Below are 27,863 nucleotides of genomic sequence, written 5' to 3' on the forward strand. Positions count from 1 at the left end.
TCAAAAGAAACATTGTCACACAGATACACCAAATCCTCAACAAGGGCTCCCTTGTTTTCTGTTCATCAGGAGGGAGATCTGAGAACTCTTACAATAACAAAATATTTGGGGGATTATTTATGAATTAGACATTTTGCTTTCTAATTGTTCATTGATCTAAATTAGAAAACCTAAGAGGATCTTTAACTAAAGCTTAACTCGCGATATCTGCAGCAGGGCCCATAGGAATAAAATGGGCCCTGCTGAAGATAACTTGAGCTAAGCTTTAGTAAAAGACCCCTATAGTGCATGGCCATTAATAAGAAACAAACAAAAAGGCAATTTTTACAGCTGAGGTAAAAATGGTCTTAACACGCAGGAAAAAAAAAACTTAAGGGTGCACTAAGGCCACTTTTCCCACAGCTTAATACTACTACTAATCATTTCTAAAGCAAGGTACACTTTTTCTGTCCCTAGAGGACTCACAATCTCAAGTTTGTTTTTTTTTTATACCTGGGGCAATGGAGAGTTAAGTGACAAGGAGCTGCAGTGGGAATCAAACTCAGGTCACCAGGATCAAAGTCTGCTGCACTAACCATTAGACCACTCCTCCACCCAAGCAAATATTTCCTTTAAAGGTAAGCAATAATAGAATTATTTCCATCACTATTCTACATATGAGGGTCCCTGTACAATTGTTGCATTACATCAGTGAACTCAAGCAATCTGACAACAGTAAATGAATCATCTGTTTTATCGTAAAATAGCAATCGCCAACCACTCTGTGAACATAGTCATTTATTTATCTTTACACTGATGACTAAAGAACGTACAGGTGTCTTTGTTCTTTCAATAGAAGTATAAAAAATGTTTAAATACATTGAGTTTCTACAGCCCTCAGTCTGGAACAGTCATCATGATTTATTTTAATCAAGCCAAATAAAAAAAAAAAGTGGATGGTAACCAAAACACTTAATAAAAAAAAGGTTAAAAAGGTTAATCTGGGATATTTGCCACAGCTGATTGCAACCCGGTATCGACAGTTCAACTTTAGTTTAAGGATATTGCTTGATATATTTTTAAAACACAAAATAAAGATTTTTTTTGAATAATAATATAGATATATACATCAAAAATACAAGTCTAGAAAGGCATTGGTTTATTGCTATTAAAAAGCTTTATAAATTTGCATGAGTCCATATCTTCTTCTTTATATGCAAAGACAGATGAGAAAATATTGTCTCTGGCTTTTGGTGCAAATATCAGTCAATGTACCTGTGAAGAGAAGGAGAAAAAAAGAAACATTTTTGTGAGAAAATTCACTTATCCAGGCTAGGAGGAAACTTAAGTTGTATTTTTGCATTCTATCAACAGACCCCAATTGAACTTGCTTCGTTACACCTGAAAACAGATTTATTTTACACACAAGTTTCCCTATTTGTCTTCTATATAAAATGTTTGTATTCTGACTTGGATCGCATATGTTATATGAAAAGTGGCTGAATATTGATGCTCTCTATCTAACTTTAGGCCGTGCCCTTAGAAAACACCAGAACGTTTGGTTGTATAATGATTTATACAGCTAAAAAGTTATGATTGTCCATCTAGAAGATTTAAACCACTTCTGTGGCCACCATCAACACTGGTTACATAAGTGATTTTGAAAATCAAACCCACTGTGTTCCAAAATATGGTACCACATTTTCACAGCACTATAGTCAGCATGTCATACTTTCCAAAGAGTCCAGCAAATTAATTAAAACCCTATAAGCTGTTAGTTCACATTTTTGTTGTGCTTTTTTGAGCTAGTATGCTTTCAAAAGGACAAAAAAATTACACTAATTTTAATATTTTATTCTTGTTGCATTACACATGCTAAAGCACAGGGATTCCCAAACAAGACTCTGCAGAATGATCAACCAGGTATGGTTTTCAGGTGGGGCATATACATCATGAATATTCAGAAAAGCAGACCTGGCTGAGGGTCCAATGATTCAATCTGGGTGAAAAACTAACCCCTACCTGTTACTGTTTAAGAACAAGAGAAAGACAGAAAAGGGAAGAAGAAAACACTTGTGACCATCTCTGGGAAAACATGACTAAAGAAAACATGACTAAAGTCGCAGATACAAAATGTTGAGAATGGGCGATTTTCATGTCACAGGTCCATAAGCAGTCTAAAAAAAAGTTAGATGACTGAACTTCTGTTCACTTCGTTGTTTTCACATAAAAAGATGGGGTTTGGGCTGCCGTATTACAAATTGTTTGCTCTAATAGAATTCATTAAAACCTAATTTGTTTTTCTGGTGACTTTAGTTTCCCCAAAGATCATTACATTTATTTTGAAAAAGTGCCAATTTGATGGAAAACTCATTCTAGGAAAAGGGAATATATTTTAAAATACGATATGAACATTCCATGTTCACTGTGCAGTATTCACAGCCCATTCTTTCAACTGAGGATTTGGGTTGTCAAACTGCAGCCTTCTGGTTAAACCCCAGGGACCCCCCCCCCCCCCCCCCACACACACACACACTAAACTAAAAGGAATAAATCCCTCAGACCATGCTAACAGGAGAACCCTATAAGTTTCAGTCATATTACTCGTCTCCTTGTTATGCTAGCCTGCCACAGATGGCTAGCTAATTTAGTTAAAATATTAAACCCACATACACTCATAACTCACAATAACATATACAGCTCATAAAGTCATCAGGGAAAGCCATGTTTTTCCAGTTGTGTTTGAGAAGCATGCACACAAAAATCAATCTTGCCTGCATGTTACCAACCGAATATTGTTTTTTGGTAGTTCATCTATTTTCTCTATGTTTTTACTGAAGTTCACCTTCAATATTTTGCCGCAAACTTAATTAAGAAGGGGCAGAGGATATGCACGTCTGGCAAGGCTTTTAAAAAGTCAGCACAATTTTCATAATGAAAAGCCATGGCTGGGCATAAAAAATAGATTTAGTGCAGTTTATCTTAAAATGTCTGCATTAAATTCCATTTCTAGTACTAGAATATAAAAATGAAAAACAGTTTAGTGGCTTCCCATAGCACTTCTCTTATAGTTGAACATTTTTAATTAAAGACGTCTCCCAGGTTGCTGGTAGTGAACTCTCTGCAGAAGACCAAACAGCTTGATCCAGTTCTATTCCCCTGAATCTTAACCCCTCAGCAGTCCGACTGACTAGTGTAGTGTCACATGGAATTACCATCTGCTGCCATTTAGCTGTACCTAATCATTTTCTTATTCTTCGTCACCACTGTCCATTTCTACATCTGTGCCTCTTGTCGTTTCAGTGGCCCGTGCCAAAATATCAGCCATCAGTGCCTCTTCTAGCTTCTTCCGCACCTGCTGCACACGTTCTTCTTGTTTTCTGGAAAATTAATTTCACCATTAGAAACTGGTCAAACATCAGGAGGAAAGACAAGACTCCTAACTTTATGTTTCAATAGTTTTTATTGATGGCATCAGCAAAATACACAAACAAGTTGGAACAGTAACAGTAACAACCAAACATTGCTCATAGCAAGAATTCACACTGGCATTATGTCACACCATTCATTACAATTTTTAATTAACTCCCCACCTCCTCCCCCGTCCAACTATGTTTAAATCTATTTTATTAGCCGGTAAACAGTACAGGCAATGGAGTGCAAATCACATTTGACCAGATACCTAATCAGCATATCGACAATACTTCCACAGTCACCAAGATATTAGTTTTCACCCCTCCTTTCCCCTCTTCCCCCTACTAAGACTCCTACCTTTAAAGATGCTAAAAGTAAGAACTCATGGCAATGATGATAACTATATAAATCAAAATAGTTTGGAGAACTCACTAGAAAGAAGATGTGTCACCCCTTTGACTCTGAAATCATCAATCAAGATAAATCATCTATAATTACCAAAAGAACCTCAAACCACCTCCTGGAAACCAACTGCTCATAGAGCTTGATTCACCATTCGAATGAGGAGTAAATTACTATCACTGGTTCTGGTAGGGAGATGCGGAGAAAAACACCAGCTGAAAAAACTCAAACTAAATTGAGAAAACCAGCTGGTCCAAAAACTCCTCACCCCCTCCACTAACAAAAGAGTCAAAAGCGGTGCACCTCCCCCTATAAATCAGCACCCCACTAGTACTCCCCCATAGAAACCTGAGCATAAACACCTATCTTGTAATTGTTATTATATTATAATGCACTTCCATAAGGAAACATGCCTTCTACTTGGTCTCCTGTTAATTTAAACAGTCCAACAATCACTTATCTGATTATTTGTGAATTCAGGACTCATAGGCGACATGCAGTTCTAGCTGATGGAAGTCCAGTGGAGCCGCTGCTTAAATGTTCAGTTCAGTTCAATAGTTAGAACATCCTTCATGTCCTACTTTCAGTTCCATGTCATATTAACAATACTGTATCTTGTTTTTCATTCGATATTACCAATACTGTATCTTGTTTTTCATTCCGACAAGTGCGCCTTGTTTCGCCACAGTCTGGCTGCTTCAGGAAAATATATCTCGGATCCTACTTAGGACCTTAAAAAACCGAACAGACTCACATAGTAAACTGATCAAATGGCGCAAAGAAGGAAGTCGCTGGCCGGAAATATAAAGCTCCGCCGCGTCACTGTTGTTAAACTGGAACGCCCCATGTTTAAGACAAATTAAAGTTGGAAGCACCGATGACACGGCATTGTATTCAATTCCAACATCAGTTTGATCAATTAACATGTATGGTCATTGACCAAGTCAATTTGGGTAAGAGAGGGGGGGATATTAAAACCATTCTATGGAAAAAAGAACAGTTTTGGATTTATTCATTACAAACAGTAGAACCTAAAGGTTTGAATCGTAATATCGAATGGAACGCCTACTTTTAAAGCTTATTGGCTATTTTATAGTAGAAGCGATTTGATTGGAGTACTCTTAAACATGGGGCGTTCCAGTTTAACAACAGTGACGCGGCGGAGCTTTATATTTCCGGCCAGCGACTTCCTTCTTTGCGCCATTTGATCAGTTTACTATGTGAGTCTGTTCGGTTTTTTAAGGTCCTAAGTAGGATCCGAGATATATTTTCCTGAAGCAGCCAGACTGTGGCGAAACAAGGCGCACTTGTCGGAATGAAAAACAAGATACAGTATTGGTAATATCGAATGAAAAACAAGATACAGTATTGTTAATATGACATGGAACTGAAAGTAGGACATGAAGGATGTTCTAACTATTGAACTGAACTGAACATTTAAGCAGCGGCTCCACTGGACTTCCATCAGCTAGAACTGCATGTCGCCTATGAGTCCTGAATTCACAAATAATCAGATAAGTGATTGTTGGACTGTTTAAATTAACAGGAGACCAAGTAGAAGGCATGTTTCCTTATGGAAGTGCATTATAATATAATAACAATTACAAGATAGGTGTTTATGCTCAGGTTTCTATGGGGGAGTACTAGTGGGGTGCTGATTTATAGGGGGAGGTGCACCGCTTTTGACTCTTTTGTTAGTGGAGGGGGTGAGGAGTTTTTGGACCAGCTGGTTTTCTCAATTTAGTTTGAGTTTTTTCAGCTGGTGTTTTTCTCCGCATCTCCCTACCAGAACCAGTGATAGTAATTTACTCCTCATTCGAATGGTGAATCAAGCTCTATGAGCAGTTGGTTTCCAGGAGGTGGTTTGAGGTTCTTTTGGTAATTATAGATGATTTATCTTGATTGATGATTTCAGAGTCAAAGGGGTGACACATCTTCTTTCTAGTGAGTTCTCCAAACTATTTTGATTTATAGAATTTATAATATTTAGGTTTGGGTGTTTCCCAATTGTGATTTAGAATGATGATAACTATCAATCAATCCAACTACTACTAATATTTATTTCTACAAATGAACACAGCGATGTATGTAGACATAAGCTCTATAGTAGGCTTGTGCAACCCACGGCCTGCGGGCCACAAACTGGTCCGCCAACTTCATTATTTTGGCCTGCAGAGGCTTGGTGGAAACGCAGATTCCTCCGGTGAGATCCCTGTTTCCCCAACGTGACTCGTCTAAATACAAGTTTGAGTTGTGTGGCATCAGAAGTTAAGTTGGTCCTGCAGTCTGAAGTCTCACGAGACTTCATACTGCAAAACCAACACAAATTTCTGGTCCCATGTGGCTCCAGGTCACAGTTACAGTAGTCACGGCAGGGAAGCAAGGATCAAGCAGGGATCCCACCAGAGGAATTTGCAGCCAGAACCAGGTGAATCACTAGGAATCCAAACAAAATAAAAGAGGACTGTTCGTCTTTTTCACTTTTCTTTTCAATTGAGGCAGAGGAAAAATGGGTGAAGAGAGAGAGAGAATGGGTGAAGGTATGGGGTACAGATGAGAAAAAGAGAATGGGTGAAAGCAGGGGTTGTACGTATGACAGAGAGAATGGGTAAAGGCAGGGGGTGTACGTATGAGAGACAGAGAATGAGTGAAAGCAGGGGTTGTACGTATGAGAGAGAAATGGGTGAAGGTGGGGTTGTACGTATGAGAGAAATGGGTGACGGTAAGGGGTATGAGAGACAGAATGAGTGAAGGCAGGGGGTGTACTTGTGTGAGAGAGAGAGAGAGAGAGAATGGGTAAAGGCAGGGGTTGTACGTATGAGAGAATGAGTGAAGGTAAGGGGTGTACTTGTGTGTGTGTGTGTGTGTGTGTGTGTGTTTGAGAGAGAGAGAGAATGGGTGAATGCGGGGGTAGATATGAGAGGGAATGGGTGAATGCGGGGGTACATATGAGAGAGAATGGATGAAGGTATGGGGTACAGATGAGAAAAAGAGAATGGCTGAAAGCAGGGGGTGTACGTATGACAGAGAGAATGGGTAAAGGCAGGGGGTGTACGTATGAGAGACAGAGAATGAGTGAAGGCAGGGGTTGTACGTATGAGAGAGAAATGGGTGAAGGTAAGGGGTATGAGAGACAGAGAATGAGTGAAGGCAGGGGGTGTACATATGAGAGAGAGAGAGAATGGGTGAAAGCAGGGGTTGTACGTATGAGACAGAAATGGGTGAAGGTGGGGTTGTACGTATGAGAGAAATGGGTGACGGTAAGGGGTATGAGAGACAGAATGAGTGAAGGCAGGGGGTGTACTTGTGAGAGAGAGAGAGAGAATGGGTGAAAGCAGGGGTTGTACGTATGACAGAGAGAATGGGTAAAGGCAGAGGTTGTACGTATGAGAGAGAATGAGTGAAGGTAAGGGGTGTACTTGTGTGTGTGAGAGAGAGAGAGAGAGAGAATGAGAATGGGTGAATGCGGGGGTAGATATGAGAGGGAATGGGTGAATGCGGGGGTACATATGAGAGGGAATGGGTGAAGGTATGGGGTACGGATGAGAAAAAGAGAATGGCTGAAAGCAGGGGGTGTACGTATGACAGAGAGAATGGGTAAAGGCAGGGGGTGTACGTATGAGAGACAGAGAATGAGTGAAGGCAGGGGTTGTACGTATGAGAGAGAAATGGGTGAAGGTGGGGTTGTACGTATAAGAGAAATGGGTGACGGTAAGGGGTATGAGAGACAGAGAATGAGTGAAGGCAGGGAGTGTACATATGAGAGAGAGAGAGAGAATGGGTCAAAGCAGGGGTTGTACGTATGACAGGGAGAATGGGTAAAGGCAGGGGTTGTACGTATGAGAGAGAATGAGTGAAGGTAAGGGGTGTGTGTGTGTGTGAGAGAGAGAGAGAGAGAGAATGGGTGAATGCGGGGATAGATATGAGAGAGAATGGGTGAATGCGGGGGTACATATGAGAGAGAATGGGTGAAGGTATGGGGTACAGATGAGAAAAAGAGAATGGCTGAAAGCAGGGGGTGTACGTATGACAGAGAGAATGGGTAAAGGCAGGGGGTGTACGTATGAGAGACAGAGAATGAGTGAAGGCAGGGGTTGTACGTATGAGAGAGAAATGGGTGAAGGTGGGGTTGTACGTATGAGAGAAATGGGTGACGGTAAGGGGTATGAGAGACAGAATGAGTGAAGGAAGGGGGTGTACTTGTGAGTGAGAGAGAGAGAGAATGGGTGAAGGCAGTTGGGGGTACAAAGGTGAGAGAGTGAGAGTGTGTGAGAGAGAGAATGGGTGAATGCTGGGATACATATGAGAGACTAAGAATGGGTGAAGGCAGGGGGATGCATATGAGAGAAAGAGGGAATGGGTGAAGGCAGGTGGATACAAAGGAGAGAAAGAGAGAAAGAATGGGTGAAGGTGGGGGTGTATATATGAGAAAAAGAAATAAAGGATGAAAGCGGGGGGTACATATGAGAGAGAAAATGGGTGAAGGCAGGGGTACATATGACAGAGAGGAAATGGGTGAAAGCAGGAGTATATATGAGAGAGAATGGGTGAAGGCAGGTTGTAAAGATGAGAAACAGAGAGAATGGGTAAAGGCAGGGTACATATGAGAGACAGAAAATGGCTGAAGGCAGGAGTACATATGGGAGACAGAAAATGGGTGAAGGCAGGCCTACATATGGGAGACAGAAAATGGGTGAAGGCAGGCCTACATATGGGAGACAGAAAATGGGTGAAGGCAGGCCTACATATGGGAGACAGAGAATGGGTGAAGGCAGGGTGTACAGATGAGAAAGGGAGAGAATGGGTGAAGGCAGAGGTATATATGAGAGAGAATGGGTGAAAACAGGGGGTACAAATGAGAAAGAGAGAATGAGTGAAGGCAGGGGGTGTACATATGAGTTCTGCTGCTTCAGGGTCCTGGTTAGGAGCTAGTCTAAAGAGGAAGGAAAACAAAAAAATCACTGCCAACTTACATCACAACACCTCCGGTTGTAAAGCGCAGATAGTCTAGTACTTGCACTGATAACAGCTCTTCCTCTTTAGACTAGCTCCACTAACCAGGACCCTGAAGCAGCACAGCAAAATACTAGCCATCCTTTGCCTGGGGGGCGAAAGTGTTTTAGTACAAATTCAGTATAAGTTCCATAAGTGCCGCACAATGATGTGTTTCATGATCTATGTATTAATGTTTAGTGCTAGCACTTCACCGAGATAAGTTTGGATTTTGATGATGTGTCTCATTTGTGCATCCACGTTTAGTGCTAGCGCTTTGCTGAAATAATCTTGGACTTTGAAAGTTTGCTTTAGTCTAACACAGCACAGAGAGAGAAAAGAATGACATGATTTAAAAGATCTTTAAGAAGATACACATTTTTCTGTTGGAAAGGTTTTTTGCCGATGATGAAGAGAAGATCATTTGATCTGGTTTAGCTCTATAAATCTATATGATTCAGAGCTCTTTGAGGCTTTTTCCTTCCTTTCATGAATATTTATGAATGGTTTTTCATGCGTTTCATTTTTATGTTGTGGATTTTTCTTGTTGTTTAATTCTAGCAAATATACAATTCCACACCCAAAACGTTTGCTGTTCTAGGGTATATCAAATCATGAATAAACTTGGAAACTGTCAAAAGCTTCAACCGCACCAATTTATTTTCTACTACATATTTACATTATAGTTATTGATCAAAAATTTTAATCAGAATTTATTGCATGATTAAAATTTTTGATCAGTTAATTACATTTTTAATTGCTGCCTGGATAGTGCCACTGAATATCGCCCTCTGCCCACCACAGCACTCTCTGGGCTGGTAGCTAGATAATAGTGATACTCAGCCTGCTACCCAGTTAGCTAACCTGTTAGAGGGTTGAATACTGGGAGTGCGGGAGGGGGAGTCAGTTTTGCTAATCTCCCCAAAGCCGTCCCAAAGGCATCTACCACCCTTTCCAAAGCCTCCCCCCAACAGCATCCATCCCCTCCTCCTGAACCCTACCTTGATAAGCAAGAGTGGTCCACGCTCACTCCTGCCACTGTCAGCTCTGGGTTCAAAATGGAAGCCACATGTAGCAATAGTCTTAGGGGGATGTTCTTCCAGGGGGAAGGAGGGGTTCAGGCCCCAGCAGTCAGCATTAACTGTGTTAATTTTAATCACCATTAACATTTGCACATTAATTGCGATTAACTAACAGCACTAACTTACATCTCACAACACTGCAGGTTAAAATCATTGTGAATTATGCAGAAGCAAGTTACATCATGGCCTAGGAATCCCAATGCTGTGAACATAGTGCAAATTCTAGAACAGAATCTTGGTGCCAAGATTTATTAGAGATTACTAGCATAAAGTCAGCGTGTGCATGCCCATGTGTAAGCATGCACTCTTATGCCAAGTCAATAGCAGGCATAAGTTGGCATGTTTAGCTTGTTTAACTTTGATTGTGTGAAAATAAGTTGCAATGGAGAAGATAAGACACAGTTCTAATTAATTTGGTATGTGAAGGGAGAGGTGGAGCCTGTTTCGAGTTCAGACGAGCCACCTGGACTGAGAAACATGTGACCACATTCCCATAGTATGGCTTGTTTACCTAAACAGAGAAATTCTCAAAATTCTGTAATTTTCCTTAGCTCTGAACATGAGTTCTAAGCCTAATAAAAAAGGGGGGCCTTTTACAGTGAAGCTGGAAGCTCATCTATGGGTGGACGCATCACATAGAACCAGGGGCTTCTCTCAGCTGATGTAAAGAGCCTGGATGTAGAGATTAACGACCAGTGATGATGTATGTATAATGATTGTTTATTGCTTCTTTTCCTGGTCTAGAAACTCCTAGCATTGCTTGGATGTAGAGACCAGTGATGTAATGATTGTTTATAGGTATTGTTTCTTTTCAGTTATAATCATTGTGTGTGTATATATTTGTTTTTTGTTACATTTGTATCCCACATTTTCCCACCTATTTGCAGGCTCAATGTGGCTTACATAGTACCGTTCAGGTGATCGCCAGTATCAGTGTGAACAAATACAGAGTAATGTTGTAGTAGAAGACGGTTCATGTGTTGCAGACACATTAGGGGATCGTAAGAGGGAAGAGTTAAGTTATGTCCAGTATGAGCTTTGGTTTCGTTATGTTGCAGGGTTAAGGCATTTAAGTTGGTTCTTTAGGGTATGCCTTTCTGAACAGGTAAGTTTTCAGTAATTTCCGGAATTTTAGGTGGTTGTTTGTTGTTTTCACGTGCTTGGTAGTGCATTCCATAGTTGTGTGCTTATATAGGAAAAGCTGGATGAGTAGGTTGATTTGTATTTGACTCCTTTGCAGCTTGGGTGGTGGAGATTTAGGTATATATCATTGTGTATCTTAGACCTTACAACCTCTAATAAACGTCTCATTTACAGTAATTACTGAGCAGGTCTTACTTAAATTTGTGGTCTTCTTTCTCCCTCCTGTTCCCTTTCGGTCTATCCCAGGCTGTTAAACTGCAGTTCTGGAGGGCTGCAAACCAGTCTAGTTTTCAGAATCATTCTAATGAATATTCATGAGATTTATTTGCATGCATGGTCCCCATTTTTGTTGTACATGAATATCATGCATATTTGGTAGAAGGATCCTGAAAATCAGACTGGTTTGACGCCCTCCATGACTGCGGTTTGCACTCCTGGTCTATCCAATACACACTTGAATTCTGTTACCATTTTGGCTAATATAAATTGCTGGAAATCTGTTTCCAAGTCCCCCCCCCCCCCCCCCAACTTCTCCATGAACATGTTTTTTTTGTATCTTTTTGAAAGTAGTTTGAAATCTTTACCACATTTCTTCTGTGACTGCCAGTTTCTGAGCAAACCAAACTGTGTTTTTATTTATTTAAACAATCTGCAACATGAATAAGTATGATCATGGTAACTTTTCAAGTAATTATGCAGTTTGCTGTTGTATGCTATTTGCACTTTGTTATTCAAAAAGTACTGTTTTGTTGTTTTCTGGAACTATTTCAAAAATCAGAGAAATCAGCCCAGTGAGATAAGTGCCGGATACACAGTTTCAGCTCCAGCTCCTGTGCTGGGGAATTGGCAGTAATGAGATGGTAATGTTTATAGGCCCTGTGATGAAGTTAAGCCAAGTAATGCCCTTGCAGGAATTGGATATTAAGGTGCCAGCCAGTTACTCATCAGATTATCTGTATTTAAATGCTGCCTCCAGCTCTGCAAACAAACAAGGTTCACAGGGATTGCTAATGCAAAATGCAAGATCAAATAAGTTCCATGCCTCTGAGTTTGTTTGCTAGCTTTTCTTTAAGAACATTGACCCAGACACATCTAAAACATCTTTGCAAAGAATCTTTCGAACTCAATCAGCAAGTCTGAAGTTAGAGTTTACTTAACCACTGTCAATTTAGCAGGAGCAGACTGAAGCTGGTATAGCAGTTAAGATATTGCCTATGGTAGTATATAGCTTTAAAAAGAAAACCCGTAGCTAGCTCTGAAGGATGTAAAATCTTAACTAGACATAAGTCAAAAGGGTAAAGGGATCACGGATTTGATATTCCGCCCTTCTGTGGCACAACCAAAGTCATTTACATTTGCTGTATTATATACAGATGGTGGCCGTAGCCAAAAGGATGTTAGGCTGATTTGATAGCGGTATAACCAGTCCCCATTTGGAGTATCGTGTTCAGCATGGGCACAGTTTGGCTGTTTCATTTGGGGGGCACAAAGGCTGTGGCTTGGCATATTAGCATATTCATTTGCATACATACATCTCATACATATTCATTGGTTATTCAGAAAACACACACACAGACTAAAACACTGAATATGAAGCCAACATATCAAAACAATGAAGTTTGTTTTTTTACTGAAATGAGCCAGCACCAAGGGATTTCTCTCATTATGCCCCTCTCACAAAATAGCAAGGGGAGAGTGCACTTTTCATAGGCCTCACACAACACCATTTCTGTTCCCTTTCTCCAAATCCCAGCTCTTTTCTCCTTCCTTACCAACAACTCTCCATACCATGTTACATAGATAGAAGAAAATACCCCCCCCCCCCCCCCCCCCCGAAAAAAAAACCAGGCAGCACTTTTTTCCTGGGGCCATCCACTTTTTCCATTCCCTGCCCCCATTCCTTACGGGCAGCACTTTTTTTTCCTAGCCCTCCTTCCCCAGAGGCAGCACTTACCCTGCTCCTCTCCCTTTGGATTAACGTTTTTCCTCTTGGCCCCTTCAAGTGACAGCATTTACCCCCCAGGGCAGCTCAAGGCAGCCTGCTGCCTGAGGCAAGAGATGAGGTGGTACCCCCTTCAAAGCATCCAAAAGAGAGGATCCTTTGAAAAACTCTGATTAGGAAGAAGGATGAATAAGTCCCCTCACTCTAAACACTAGTCAAGGCAGTTGCCGCAGGAAAAGTAGAATGCAATTTATATTCCCAAGCTACACAAAACAAAACAAAAAGCTGCCAATGCTGGCTATACTCAACAAAAATTACTTGAATTAAATTATGTTGCCTGGAACTCTAATATACAAAATAACTAACCCCTGAGTCCTCATTGTCACAGTGTTGAATGAAAGCATTATATTCTGCATCCACAGGAGCCTTCCTCATGCAACAGTGTGAGCAGAACTGAACTAGAGCATTTTGCTATAGAATTCACCACACAAAATAAAATTTGATTCCGGTTTCATCTCAGTATCAGCAACATAACCCCTCTCCAGCAGACATATTGGACCTGATAGTATGCTGACAGCAGTCAGTGGTTTACTGACCACTCCTGGCTTTATTCCTGGATATTCAATGCCAAGCCACGTCCATGAACCAGCACTGAATGTCCAGGCATACATGGCTAGATAAAACATAGCTTATGTGATATTCATCACTTAACCTGCTAGGATAAACCACATTAAGACAGTGCTGTGTTTGATGCGGTTATCCTAGCCACTTAAATGCTTTATTCCCCCTTACAACTCATCATACAAAAATATTCAAATTGTGATCACCACCTCAAGAACAGAGCCTGCTTTCAAATAGGGCCAGAGCCAGACACTTTATGAAATAACACAAAACCCTGAAAAAAGACACTCAAAACCTATACAGAAAACGTAACACGCCATAACAGCCCTAACCTACCTATGAAATGATAGTGTTATAAGCCCTTGAGCACCAATATACCTGCTACTGGGTAACTGGAACAATCTGGACTGTTATAGATCTGGTAGCATCTTTTAAACCTTTTCCCTCGCCATCCACAGGTGCATCTCTCTCTCTCCTTCTATCTCCCCCCAGCAAGATCTGGTGTTGCTTTCCCTTCCTCCTTTCCTCCTTCCTTCCTCTCTCCCCCCTTGCAAGGTCTGGTGTTACTCTCCCACTATTCCTCCCTCCCCCAGGGTCGGTGTCACTCTCCCTCCCCTCCCCCTACAGGGTCAGAGCTACTCTCCTTCCCTCCCACAGGGTCAATGTTATTCTCTATCCTTCCCTCCCCCCCCCCCCACATGGTCGGTGTCACTCTCTCTACCTCCCCACCCCACAGGATCGGTGTCACTCTCCCTACCTCCTTTCACCCCCCCCCCCCCACAGGATCAGTGTCACTCTCCCTACCTCCTTTCACCCCCCCCCCACAGGATCAGTGTCACTCTCCCTACCTCCTTCTACCCCCCCCCCCCCCACAGGATTGGTGTCACTCTCCCTACCTCCCTCCAGCCCCCCACAGGGTCGGTGTCACTCTCTCTCCCTCCCCACAAGGTCCAGTGTCACCTGCCTTTCTTCCCCCACACCTACAAGGTCCAGTGTCACCCTCCCCCCCTCGCCACAAGGTCCCGTTGCTCGCCCTCCCTCCCTCCAAGGTCCGGTGTCGCTCGCTCTCCCTCCCTCCCCACACCAGGTCCAGTGTCGCACACTCTCCCTCCCCTCTGCAAACTCTGGTAGCACGCTCTCTCTCTTTCCCTCTCACAGCCCCCCCCCCCCCCCCCCCCCCCCAGCTGCAGTCTTTCCATCTTCCGGACCGCGGCTGCTGACAGTGTTAGCAAAGTAAGCATGCTGCCTTTGCCTGGCCTGAAAGTCTTCTCTATGCAGCGAACGACCCACCTATGTGGAAACAGGAAGTCACCACAGAGAGAAGGCTTCCAGGCCGGGCAAAGGCAGCGTGCTTACAATGCTAACACTGCCAGCGGCCACGATCCGAAAGATGGAAAGGCTGCAGCGGGAGCACAGCAGAGAGAAGGAGGAGTGACACCGCACCTTGGAGGGAGGGATTAGAAGGAGAGAGGGGATGCCGGATAAAGAAAATGAAGAAGCAAGCCATTTGGAGGGGCAATGCCCCCCTCCCTCCAACTATGCCCATGGTGTTCAGTTTTGGAGGCCGTATCTCACTATGGATGTTAAAAGACTTGAAGCAGTTCAAAAAAAAGCAACAAAAATGATATGGGGATTGGACCAAAAGATGTATGAGACGAGACTTGAGGAACTGAATAAGTATACCCTACAGCAGGGGTATCCAACCTTGGCCCTTGAAAGATGGAATTTTCAGAATTTCCCCAATGCATATGCAAGATATCTATTTATATATATATTGGAGGCATATTCATTGGGGAAATCCTGAAAACCTGACTGGATTGTGGCCCATGAGGACCGAGGCTGGACTACCCTGCCCTAGAGCAAAAGAGGGACAGGGGTGATATGATACAGATGTTTAAATAATATTTGAACGGTATTAATATGCAAACAAATCTTTTCCAGAGAAAGGGAAGCGGCAGAACTAGAGCATGAATTGAGGTTGCAGGAGGGTCGACTTACGAATAGTTACAAGAAATACTTTTTCAAGGAAAGGATGTATGATGCCTGGAAAGCCCTCCCACGGGAGGTGATGGAGACAAAAGCAGCAACAGAATTCCAAAATGCATGAAAGAAGCACAAAGGACTCCTATATAGGAAAGAGAATGGAAGCAAAGCAAAATTTAGCAGTGCTTAGAGAGTAACTCCAGTAATTGGGAAATAAGGCCAATGCTGTGCAGACTTCTATAGTCTGCGCCCCAATTATGGCTGACGGCAACTCCAATGGTTGGGGAGTATGTCCAGTGCTGGGCAGACTTCTACAGTCTGTGCCCTAAAAATAGCAAGGACAGAGAAAGATCAAGAATAAATTTGTCATATTGCAACACATGCTATGAGTTTATCTTACTGGGCAGACTGGATAGACAGTGCAGATCTTTATCTGCCGTCATATACTAATGTTACTTTCTCTGCCATAGTTGGCTCACAATCTAAGTTGTTTTGTACCTGGAGCAGTGGCAGGTTAAGTGACTTGCCCAAGATCATATGGAGCCACAGTGGGAACTGAACCCAATTCCCTAGGTTCTCAGCCCACTGCACTAACCATTAGGCCAGGGATGTCAAGAGACAAAGCTGGACCCAGGGAAAACAATGTTCTGGGCCCCATTGCCACCCCCCCCCCCGCCGCCCCTCCCACAGTAGCGAACAAGAGAGAGTGCTCTGCTGACTATAGGTCCTACTTCCTGCCGAGTCCCGCCTCCTGTGAAGCAACTTCCTGTTTCCCATAGGCAGGACACAGCAGGAAGAAGAAACTGTGGACGGAACAGCAGACTCTTGGTCGCTGGTGCCCGGCCCTCCTTGGAGGCCGAGTCCAGGGAATCTCCCCCCCCCCCTTGGTGGCCCTGCATTAGGCTACTCTTCCCTCCAGGCAGTCACATGCTACTAATACAAAGTTCATAGTGTATCATGTCTGCAGCCAGGTGGAGAAACCCTCTACAGTTGTAAGCACTTTGTTTTGAAGGAATGCATTGCTTACAATTAAAGGTCTTTTTTAAGACCACTCTGCTTGCTCAATTGGAAGCTCTCCATATTTAGAACTTTGATGTTCATAAGTACATAAGTACATAAGTAGTGCCATACTGGGAAAGACCAAAGGTCAATCTAGCCCAGCATCCTGTCACCGACAGTGGCCAATCCAGGTCAAGGGCACCTGGCACGCTCCCCAAACGTAAAAACATTCCAGACAAGTTATACCTAAAAATGCGGAATTTTTCCAAGTCCATTTAATAGCGGTCTATGGACTTGTCCTTTAGGAATCTATCTAACCCCTTTTTAAACTCCGTCAAGCTAACCGCCCGTACCACGTTCTCCGGCAACGAATTCCAGAGTCTAATTACACGTTGGGTGAAGAAAAATTTTCTCCGATTCGTTTTAAATTTACCACACTGTAGCTTCAACTCATGCCCTCTAGTCCTAGTATTTTTGGATAGCGTGAACAGTCGCTTCACATCCACCCGATCCATTCCACTCATTATTTTATACACTTCTATCATATCTCCCCTCAGCCGTCTCTTCTCCAAGCTGAAAAGCCCTAGCCTTCTCAGCCTCTCTTCATAGGAAAGTCGTCCCATCCCCACTATCATTTTCGTCGCCCTTCGCTGTACCTTATCCAATTCTACTATATCTTTTTTGAGATACGGAGACCAGTACTGAACACAATACTCCAGGTGCGGTCGCACCATGGAGCGATACAACGGCATTATAACATCCGCACACCTGGACTCCATACCCTTCCTAATAACACCCAACATTCTATTCGCTTTCCTAACGTGGAACCTTGCAAGACGTAGCTATAATTCGGGTTCCTCTTACCCACATGCATCACTTTGCACTTGTCAACATTGAACTTCATCTGCCACTTGCACGCCCATTCTCCCAGTCTCGCAAGGTCCTCCTGTAATCGTTCACATTCCTCCTGCGACTTGACGACCCTGAATAATTTTGTGTCATCGGCGAATTTAATTACCTCACTAGTTATTCCCATCTCTAGGTCATTTATAAATACATTAAAAAGCAACGGACCCAGCACAGACCCCTGCGGGACCCCACTAACTACCCTCCTCCACTGAGAATACTGGCCACGCAATCCTACTCTCTGCTTCCTATCTTTCAACCAGTTCTTAATCCATAATAATACCCTACCTCCGATTCCATGACTCTGCAATTTCTTCAGGAGTCTTTCGTTCATCCATTTCTTCTTGCACAAAGACTCCTGATGTAGGCCTTGTGGCCGAATCCGAAGCACAAGTCTTTTATCAATAAATACTTTTTAACTCAAGATTCTATCTCTCCAGTCTCTGAAACCTGTGGTCCACCACCCACCTTTTTCCTTTAAATGTATATTCCCATGGAGCTAGAGAGTTCTCTATGTATGTGGATTCCTTTGGGCACCTAAAGGTTCACACATCAATGTTAACTTATGCTAGTATTCTATAATGGCAATTATGCGCTTGATGGTGGTTAAAGAATTTGCCTTTAGCACACGAAGTTCAGGCAACCATGCTTGAACTGATCCCTTAGCGGGCAGTTCTATAACTGGGCACCTATAATAGGCACCCAGAGGACAACTGGTAGGCGCCCTACATTCCTTTCATAGAAGACTAGCCCAACTGGCATGAGTGCACCTAAGCGCCAGAGTTATGTAACTTATAGTATTCTTCAAGTTACATGCATAAGTGTGAGTCCCACCCAGACTCTGCCTACGTATACCCTACCTGTAAGATATGCAAGCATTTCCAGAATAGTGCTTATAATTTTGGTATATACTCACCTATGTGCACTTACATACACATATATGCTAACTTAATGAAATATGTGCATAATTGGCGCATAACAGTGAGTGTAAATCTTATAGAATTGACATGATACTGTCATCTTTTAACTACCTGAAGGCTATGTTTTATAATTTACAGTAGTACAAAGCATATTGGTCCTTTAGGGGTCCTTTTACTAAGTTGCGCTAACAGATTTAGTGCGTGCTAATCAATTTGTGTGCATTAACCCCTGGATTCTATATAATGCACCTAGTGTTCCTGCCCGAAATCCAAGCATATTCTATAATAACGCTTGTAGCTTAATTGGCTTAACAAGCCAATCAGCGTTAACAGCACTTAAACAATAATGAGCACTAATTGGCAATAATTAGAATTTACGCACATAACTCCCTAAGCATATTCTGTAACGCACTGCACCTAAATCTAGGCTCTCCTTATAGAATACGCTTAGGCAGAAGTGTTTTCTGCATGTATTTTTTTAAGCACCATATATAGAATCTGGCCCTAAATGCCATGCAGCCCATTAGTGCACCTTAGTAAAAGGACCCCTTAGTCTCTAATTTATCATGTCCAGTTCTTAAGAGGCAACAAACTAAGGGGTCCTTTTACTAAGCTGTGCAAGGCACTAATGCACATCTAAGGCAGCAAAAAGAGAGTTGGAGCTGAACAGATTATTCCATCTACTAGTGCCATATAAATGTCCGTTTTAATTGTTTCTTGGAGTTAATCTGCACTAGGGCTACTTCTCCTTTTTTTCCTTTGATATGTCTTAATTTCGTAAACTATTTAAAGGCTACTAACCCCTTATCTGGTAAACTTTAATGGCTGAGATATTCTGCCCTGCAATGGCAAAAAAGAAGCAAAGGCCTATCTTTTTTGAATCACTTGCTTCTTTTTGCCATTGCAGGGCATAAGTAATGCCATACTGGAAAAAGACCAAAGGTTCCATCGAGCCCAGCATCCTGTCCCCGGCAGCGGCCAATCCAGGCCAAGGGCACCTGGCAAGCTACCCAAACGTACAAACATTTTATATGTGTTATTCCCAAAATTGTGGATTTTTCCCAAGTCCATTTAGTAGTGGTTTATGGACTTGTCCTTTAGGAAACCGTCCAACCCCTTTTTAAACTCTGCCAAGCTAACCGCCTTCACTACGTTCTCCAGAGTTTAATTACGCGTTGGGTGAAGAAACATTTTCTCCTATTTGTTTTAAATTTACTACACTGTAGTTTCATCGCATGCCCCCTAGTCCTAGTATTTTTGGAAAGTGTGAACAGACGCTTCACATCCACCTGATCCACTCCACTCATTATTTTATATACCTCTATCATGTCTCCCCTCAGCCGTCTCTTCTCCAAGCTGAAAAGCCCTAGCCTTCTTAGTCTTTCTTCATAGGGAAGTTGTCCCATCCCCACTATCATTTTCGTCGCCCTTCACTGCAGCTTTTCCAATTCTACTATATCTTTCTTGAGATGTGGAGACCAGAATTGAACACAATACTCAAGGTGCGGTTGCACCATGGAGCGATACAACAGCATTATAACATCCTCACACCTGTTCTACATACCTTTCCTAAGAATGTCAACATTCTATTCACTTTCCTAGCCGCAGCAGCACACTGAGTTTGAAAATTTCTTTTCTTTCCTACTGATTGAATATTGGATTGGATTATCTCAAACATCTATGTGGTTCAAGTCCTTGCTTAAAGCCCATTTTTTTAGGCTAGCTTTTCCCACTTTTGCCTCTTAGGGGTGCCCAGTGGTGAAGCTGGAGCTGATGCTTTTTCTGTGCTATCCCTATTTGATTAAGGTAATCAATAGAAATAAAACATGGAAAAGAAAATAAGATGATACCTTTTTTATTGGACATAACTTAATAAATTTCTTGATTAGCTTTCGAAGGTTGCCCTTCTTCGTCAGATTTGATTAATAATGCAGTTCCTTTCTTCCTGGATTTTAACTTGTTTTTACTGTAAACTGCTCTAATTTTTTTTGAGAAGGGTGTTATATCAAGTCTTAAATTAAACTAAACAATTAACAAGCAGGCATAATGAGTAATTTTATAACAGGGCACATGGTTTGGTGTTATTTCATAAAGATACATAGGCACTTACACATTTTTAGAAAGCCCTCTTATAAGAGGCAACAAATGTCTACCTTGCTGGTGTTATTTGAGTGCATGTATAAATTAGCATATTTCATAATATGTGCATACATGTGTACTGCACCCAAACTCCACCCTTGCACATGCCTTCTGGCAAAGTACACACCATCATGTGCAAATGTGTACTTTTGCACCAGTCAGTATTTTATACAAAGCCACATACCTGCAAAAATGACTCTGCAAGATTTACACGACTGTTCTATGAAGCTCACTTTACCTAGGCGCCTGTTATAAAAATACCCTCCAAATAGCCAAGCAATATCACTTTTTTTTTAATTCTTATTTTTTATTTTAGTTTCTTATATATTGCCTGAAAGACATCAAAGGGTAAACATTCAGGTATGGTAGCAATTTTTCTGTCCCTGGAGAGCTCACAATCTGGGTTTGTACCTCTGGAAATGAAGGGTTAAATGACTTGCCAAAATCATAAGGAGCTGTAATGGGATTTGAATTGGGTTTCCCTAGTTCTCAGGCCATTGCGCCAACCATTAGGCTATTCCTCCACTCTACTTCTCAATGGACAGTAAACATTACTTAATGATAGGGACTGCCAGATTGCAGAGATAAATGACAGCAATATTAAAAATGCTTAAAAAATTATTCATACCATATTTTCATTATCCAGTCCTTAAAAATAAGAATGTTGATTGGCCGTTTAGGACTAGATTCTATATATTGCGCCTAAAAATTCAGCACAGAAATGAAATTCACTTAAGCATGTTCTATAAAGTACACCTTAATTAAAGTATACTTTATAGAATAAGCCTAAATTTCCGTACAGTTTATAGAATATGCCAAGTGCCAGTCCACGCGACTAAATTTAGTTGTGGCCAATTACATCAAGTAAAACCTGGTGTAAATCCAGATATTTAATTTAGACATGGAGGAGTAGGTGTATTCTATAACAAACTGCATAGATTTTAGATACGCCCATGACCCGTGCATTCCACACACAACACGCCCCCTTTTCAACAATGTGACTTAAAATTTACTCGCACCATGTTACAGAATACACTTAGCAGTAATGTGTGTCAATTCTAATTAATGCCAATTAGTGCTGATAATTGGTTAACATCCAATTATCAGCACTGATTAGCTTATTAACCAATTAGCTTCTGCACATTGTTATGGAATACGCTACAATTTTCACATGGAAATCTCGGTGCAATATATAGAATCCTGGGGTTAATGTACAGGCAGATTACATTTTGAACCCTATTTACTAAGCTGCGTTATAGGCGTGCTTGCATTTTTAACGTGTGCTAACGCTAGAGACGCCCATAGGAATATATGGATACCTCTAGCGTTTTTTTTTCTTACATTTGTACTTAGAGTTTTATTTAGTACATATTTTATTAATATCTACTGTACTTGAATGTAATTTGCCTTGTGCTACAACTGAAAAAGGCGTGAACCAAAGCCAAATAAAATAAATAAATACAATAAAGCAGCATTCATGCAGCAGATAAAATGTGAAACAGAAAATATAATTCAATGGTGCCATCTGGTGGTTATTCTAGGGAACAGTACATTTTGCAAGGATAATTTTTGGTTTCCCCATCATGCTATTTAATGCTAGTATATATGCCTGAATTAATAATTTATTAATTAAAAGTAATGTTATTCAATATGCAATATTAAAACAAAAATTTGAAATAGATTTTAAACATGTCTAAAAACATATTTTTTACCCTCACTAATGCAGTTATAGTGTGCAACCAACAGTGATCGTCTGTTTGCTCCGCCTCGTCCTAATATACTGGGCTAAAATTATCAGAATTTATACCATATTACCTAATGCTGTATTCAATTAAATGGCATATCTACTTTCATATTCCCCTCGGTAATAGAAATGTCAAAAATAAGAATAAAAGCAACACCCACCAGAATCACTGACCTGTCATATCAGTTACTACATGACAATTAACAGTAAAGATGCAGATTGCTAATTAGTTTATAGACTTCACATTTGTGACTTTTGTGAAAATTCTAAGAAATACTGTTTCCAACAACTGCTTAAAAAGTTCAAAACATTTCAAACTATTTCCTTTTTCAATGTATACAATTCTATGACATCGAGAGTAGGCCCTGTTCCATTAATGGCAAGCATTTTCACTGAATGGCAAAAGGTAATAATTTATATACATAGAGCCTCTTTTACTAAACAACGCGATTCCTGGGCAGCAAATGCAACGCAGCCGATTCAAAATGAATGGGCCGCAGCACATTTGCCATGTGGGGAATCGTTAGGATGGTTTAGTAAAGAGACCCATAGTTGAAAAATAAATGAAGATCTTTTTTGTTACATAGTACAATGTGACCCCCTCCTCCTACCTATGAATTAAGGGGATCTTTTACTAAGGCGCGCTGGCATTTTTAGCGTGCACTAAACTCTAGAGACACCAATGCATTCCTATAGGCATCTTTAGTGTTTTGTGCTCGCCTATTTTTTGCACGTGCTAAAAACGTCAGCACATCTTAGTAAAAGACCCCCTAAGTTTTGGACAGGGTCCAAAAAGCTTAGGAGAGGGTCTGTGTAATGTGTCTTAATCTGGTTTTCAAGGTATTTCCAAAAATATAAAAATTGCTTATCATCTGGCCTGGAGAGCCAGTATTTGCATGAGTCAGGCATTGACCAGTGATGGGCCGCGCGGTGTGCGGGCATGAAAGTATCAAGCTGGACAAGTTGTACATATAATTTATATCACATCATGGCAAATCCAACATCCTGATGCATCGTTGGGCCATCAGTGTCACTATAGTGTGATCTAAAATTATGCACATCAGATGCCTAGGGCCAAATGTAATGTTAAAACCGGTCATAGATTTTGAAGTTTACTGAAAGAAAAATGAGATACCTACCAACCAACCAACCAACCAACCAATGGAAGTCACTTTAGCTATGCCTGATGACACCACTGAAACCCACAGCAATTCAACAAAGAGGAAATTAAGAAGACATTTCATGATGTCTAGTTCTCTTAAATGATCACAGACAATATCTAACAGCGGGACAGTGGATTACAGATGAGAAAAAACTGGTACAACTGACATCTGTAGATTTTGTAAGGAAGAGCTCGAAACAGTTACTCATCTCAGCCATGTAGACTTCTGCAACGGAATTTATGCGGGATACAAAGAACAAATTATAAAGAAACTTCAGACCGCTCAAGACACGGCAGCCAGGCTTATATTTGGAAAAATGCGATTCGAAAGCGCCAAACCCCTCCGAGAAAAACTGCACTGGCTCCCAATCAAAGAACGTATTGCTTTCAAAATCTGCACCCTGGTTCATAAAATTATCTACGGTGAAGCCCCGGGATACATGACAGACCTCATAGACCTACCAACCAGAAACACAACAGGATCAACACGAACATACCTAAATCTCCACTACCCAAGCTGCAAAGGACTCAAATACAAATCAACTTAAGCATCCAGCTTTTCCTACATAAGCACACAACTATGGAACGCATTACCAAAAGCTGTGAAAACAACTTATGATCACCTAAACTTCCGGAAATCATTAAAAACTAACCTGTTCAAAAAGGCATACCCTACTGACGCAACTTAAATGCCTGTACCCTGCAACACAACAAAACCAAAGCTCATAATGGACATATAATAACTCTTCCTCTCTACGATTCCCTAATGTGTCTGTATACACAAACCTTATTCTACCACAACATTACTGTATTTGTTCATACCGGAATTGTCGAACGCCTTTACGGTACTATGTAAGCCACATTGAGCCTACAAATAGGTGAGAAAATGTGGGATACAAATAAATAAATCTTGTAACTGACTGCAAAGTGCTGATGGCAGAACATTTTTATATGGAAAGTTACAACAAGGTGGCATGTCTTATTCATGGGAAACTCTGGGAGTCTTTTACCAAGGCGCGCTGGCGTTTTTAGCATGTGCTAAAAATAGGCACGCGCTAAACGCTAAAGACGCCCATAGGAATACATTGGCGCCTTTAGCGTATGCCTATTTTAGCACTCACTAAAAACGCCAGCGCGCCTTAGTAAAACACCCCCTCTGTAAACATTATAACATCCCTTCACCATAAAAACATTGGGATCATGACTGTAAGGGGCTGTTTAACTAAACAATGATCAAAAACGGTCAGCGCTGTTTGTAGCGCATGTGTTTACTACATTCTGAAGCTACTTTTAGTGCAGTAGTAAAATGGCCGCATTTGTATATTTTCCTGTAATAATCACATGCTAATTTCCTTTACCACCATCTATTTACTAGGCAGTAAGGGTTCCCGTGCTGATCGGGCACATGGTAATGTACCCATGCTACATGATTAGCATGAGACATGCCTGCTCTCTGCCCACAGGCACGCCTCCCACGCTAAAAAAGAGCAACTATTTTTCAGCAGGGGATTAACGTGCTGATTGGCACACTACCGTGGCTAGTGCCTACCACAGCTTAGTAAAAGGGCCCCTAAGAGAATTGTGGAAAACGAGAAGGTTATAATCATCTGGGACACCCCAATCCCAACAGATAAAAAGCTGGATGCAAGAAAAATGGACATGGTGGTAAAAGAGAAAAACACCAAACAATCTTAGAGTTATCAGCCCCCAGCAATTATTCTGCAAATTGTGTGGAGAGGGAGAAGATTCTGCATGTGGGAAAGAGGAACCCAAACTATAGCTATGTGATGCAAGGTTCCACATTACGAATCAATGCTCAGGAAAAAGGATCTAGGCGTCATCGTTGATGATAACTTTGAAACTCTCTGCTCAGTATGCAGTGTAAAAAAAACAAAGAAAATGTTAGGAATTATTAGGAAAGGAATGGAAAACAAAAATGAAAATGTTATAATGCCTATCGCTCCATGGTGCGACCACACCTCGAACACTGTGTACTGTGTGCTAACCCCGCAAGGGCTCCCCGGGCATCGTCCACTGCCTTGGCTCCGTTTTCCTCGAGGCCCGGAGCTCACATAGGTGCATCCTACTCCGTCACCATTTGCAAGCTTATGTGGGCTTATGTCGCCATATGTGGGCACAGCAGGCTTCTGGTGAGTTTTGGAGGGCTCACAGTTTCCACTACAAGTATAACAGATAGGGGGAGACAAGGGACCTCTTCTCAACACTGCACTGAACTGACCACTACACTGCTCCAGGCAGGGGCGTAGCCAGACACCCAAGTTTGGGTGGGCAGAACTCCACCTTGTCCTACAAGTGATTTGGTTTCTCCCTCTCTCGTCTGCATACCATACGGTCTTTCAAACATCTCCTCTCCCCCGTATACCTTTTAAATAGCAGATATTCACCGGCAGCAAACAGTTGTTGGGAGTTTTTGGCTGGTGGAGCTTGGGGTCCCTGCCAGCCACATTATAGGTGTGCTGCTACTTGGTAGGCCTGAACCTAAAGTGGGTGGGCCTGGGCCCACCCCAGCCCACCCTTGGCTACGCCACTGGCTCCAGGGACCTATATACTGCTCAAATAGACCTGGCTATAACATCTCAGGCTGGCAATATTTTTATTCACATCTTTGGAGGTAGGGGAGGATCAGTGACCACTGGGGGAATAAGGAGGGGAGGGGGATCATCCCTGATTCCCTCCAGTAGTCACCTGGTCATTTAGGGTACATTTTTGTGTCTTATTCCTTCTAATAAACAGGTCTAGACCAACATGTTTAAATTTTTGCCCTGAACATTTTTGTTTTGTTCCATTATGGCTGTAAAATGACCAAGTGTTAGGCATGCCCTAAAACCGCTTTCAAAATGCCCCCAACATGCCCCCTTGTGATTTGGATGCATTACAGATTTATTGCATAGATGGACATTTGCAAAACAGGTTTAAAAAAAAAAGACAATTTGAACATTTTCAGATTTTCATCCAAATGCTGCTTTATGACACTTTTTAAACATTTTTCTCTTTTGAAAATGAGCCGCCAAGTATTTTAAGGTTAAATTCAAACTATAAGTAACCCCCTCAATTTCAAGCTGTTAAAGGAGCTACTCAATATCAAGAATTTGGTCTTCTCCTTATTAAGTTTAAGCTTAAACTTTGTAGCCCATAGTTGTAAAATATCTAACCCCCTTTTTATATCGGGTATTATATCCATCTATCTTTTTTTTTCCCTCCAAAGGTTTGGCCAATTCTGTTTGGAAGGTATTAGTGATGTCTTAGGTTACCACTTGAAGAAGCAAACCAAATACTGTAGTGCATCTTTCTAGACATAACAGGCCCTTTCTTCAGGGACCAGTATATAGTTACTAGTGTTGCAACACATCATGGAAGGTACTTAGTGCTTCAGTCTCAGTTGGAAAACTGTTCTACAGTTCAGTACTCTAAATAAAAATAAATAAATAAATAACCATTAAACACCAGTAAGATTTACTTCCCCTTTTATTCTTCCTCCCTCAGGAACAAATGCCACTCGTTGGGTCCTTGTATTGTCCTATAGTATATTTTGTACAGCATAATTAAATCCACCCTCAATCTTTTTCAGAAGTACATTGACAGTGTGTCCCATTTCGGTCATTCCATGACAAGTGGTCTGGTGGTCCCTGCGCGAAGGCTGCATTATGGGGTCAAACAGATTACTTTATAGTATATCTCAGCAAGTATTGCATCGGCGAACATAAAACTTTACCAATGTTCATTGGGGACATATATGAATGTTCACAGAAAATTTCATCGAAATCCGTGATGGTTGCGCAGGGACCACCAGACCACTTGACATGGATTGACCCATTTAGTAATCTGTGACCATTTCTACACGTTTTCCTGTTTATGACATTTAGATATCCACTTCTGAAAACAGGGGAAGAAGTGGGGTCTAACAAGGGGCTTAAACATATAACAGTCTAAGATGAAAGACTGCAAGTCTCCTATCTGCTCATTTTTCCCTTTGTGCTGCTACAAAACTTTACCTTCACTTCCTTATTTTTCAAGGTCATTTTGTGTGCTTATCTCGTGTTTTCTTGAATTCCAATACAGTTTTTCTCATTGCCCTCTCTACTGAGAGAAGGTTCCATGTTTCCACCAGGAAGAAACTTTTCCTTTCTGAGATTCTAAGGAGTTCACTTTTCAGCCTCAAAACCATGACGCCTTGTCTGGAATTTCCTTTCCATTGAAAAATGCTGAACTTCTGTGCATATGGAAATGGACTGCCACTATCAAACACCCTTCCTCCTCTCTCACTCTTTTCACAGCATACATATTTAGATCCTAAATTAACTCACCAGGTACGTGTGGCACAAACCTTACAACATTTTTGTAGGTGCCCGCTACACTGCACTGACTCAGCAAACATCTTCCTGGAGATGTGATGGCTAGAACTGGACACTACGTT

At 41.5% G+C, this 27,863-nt stretch overlaps 1 protein-coding gene across 1 annotated transcript in view; it reads right to left on the reverse strand.

Annotated features, from left to right (window-relative positions):
- Positions 1 to 1,055: 1,055 nt before the first annotated feature.
- The window catches only part of MBD2 (methyl-CpG binding domain protein 2), a 133,083-nt gene continuing 106,275 nt past the window's right edge, over positions 1,056 to 27,863 (reverse strand). Inside the window, exons 6-7 of the mRNA XM_030192953.1 lie at positions 3,218 to 3,359; positions 1,056 to 1,254 (exon numbers count right to left, since the gene is read on the reverse strand). Coding sequence (XP_030048813.1) covers positions 3,230 to 3,359 — 130 coding nt within the window. The 3' untranslated portion in view covers positions 1,056 to 1,254; positions 3,218 to 3,229. The remainder of the gene's footprint in view (positions 1,255 to 3,217; positions 3,360 to 27,863) is intronic.

This window comes from Microcaecilia unicolor, chromosome 2 (assembly GCF_901765095.1).
Source record: "Microcaecilia unicolor chromosome 2, aMicUni1.1, whole genome shotgun sequence".
Lineage (NCBI taxonomy): Eukaryota > Metazoa > Chordata > Amphibia > Gymnophiona > Siphonopidae > Microcaecilia > Microcaecilia unicolor.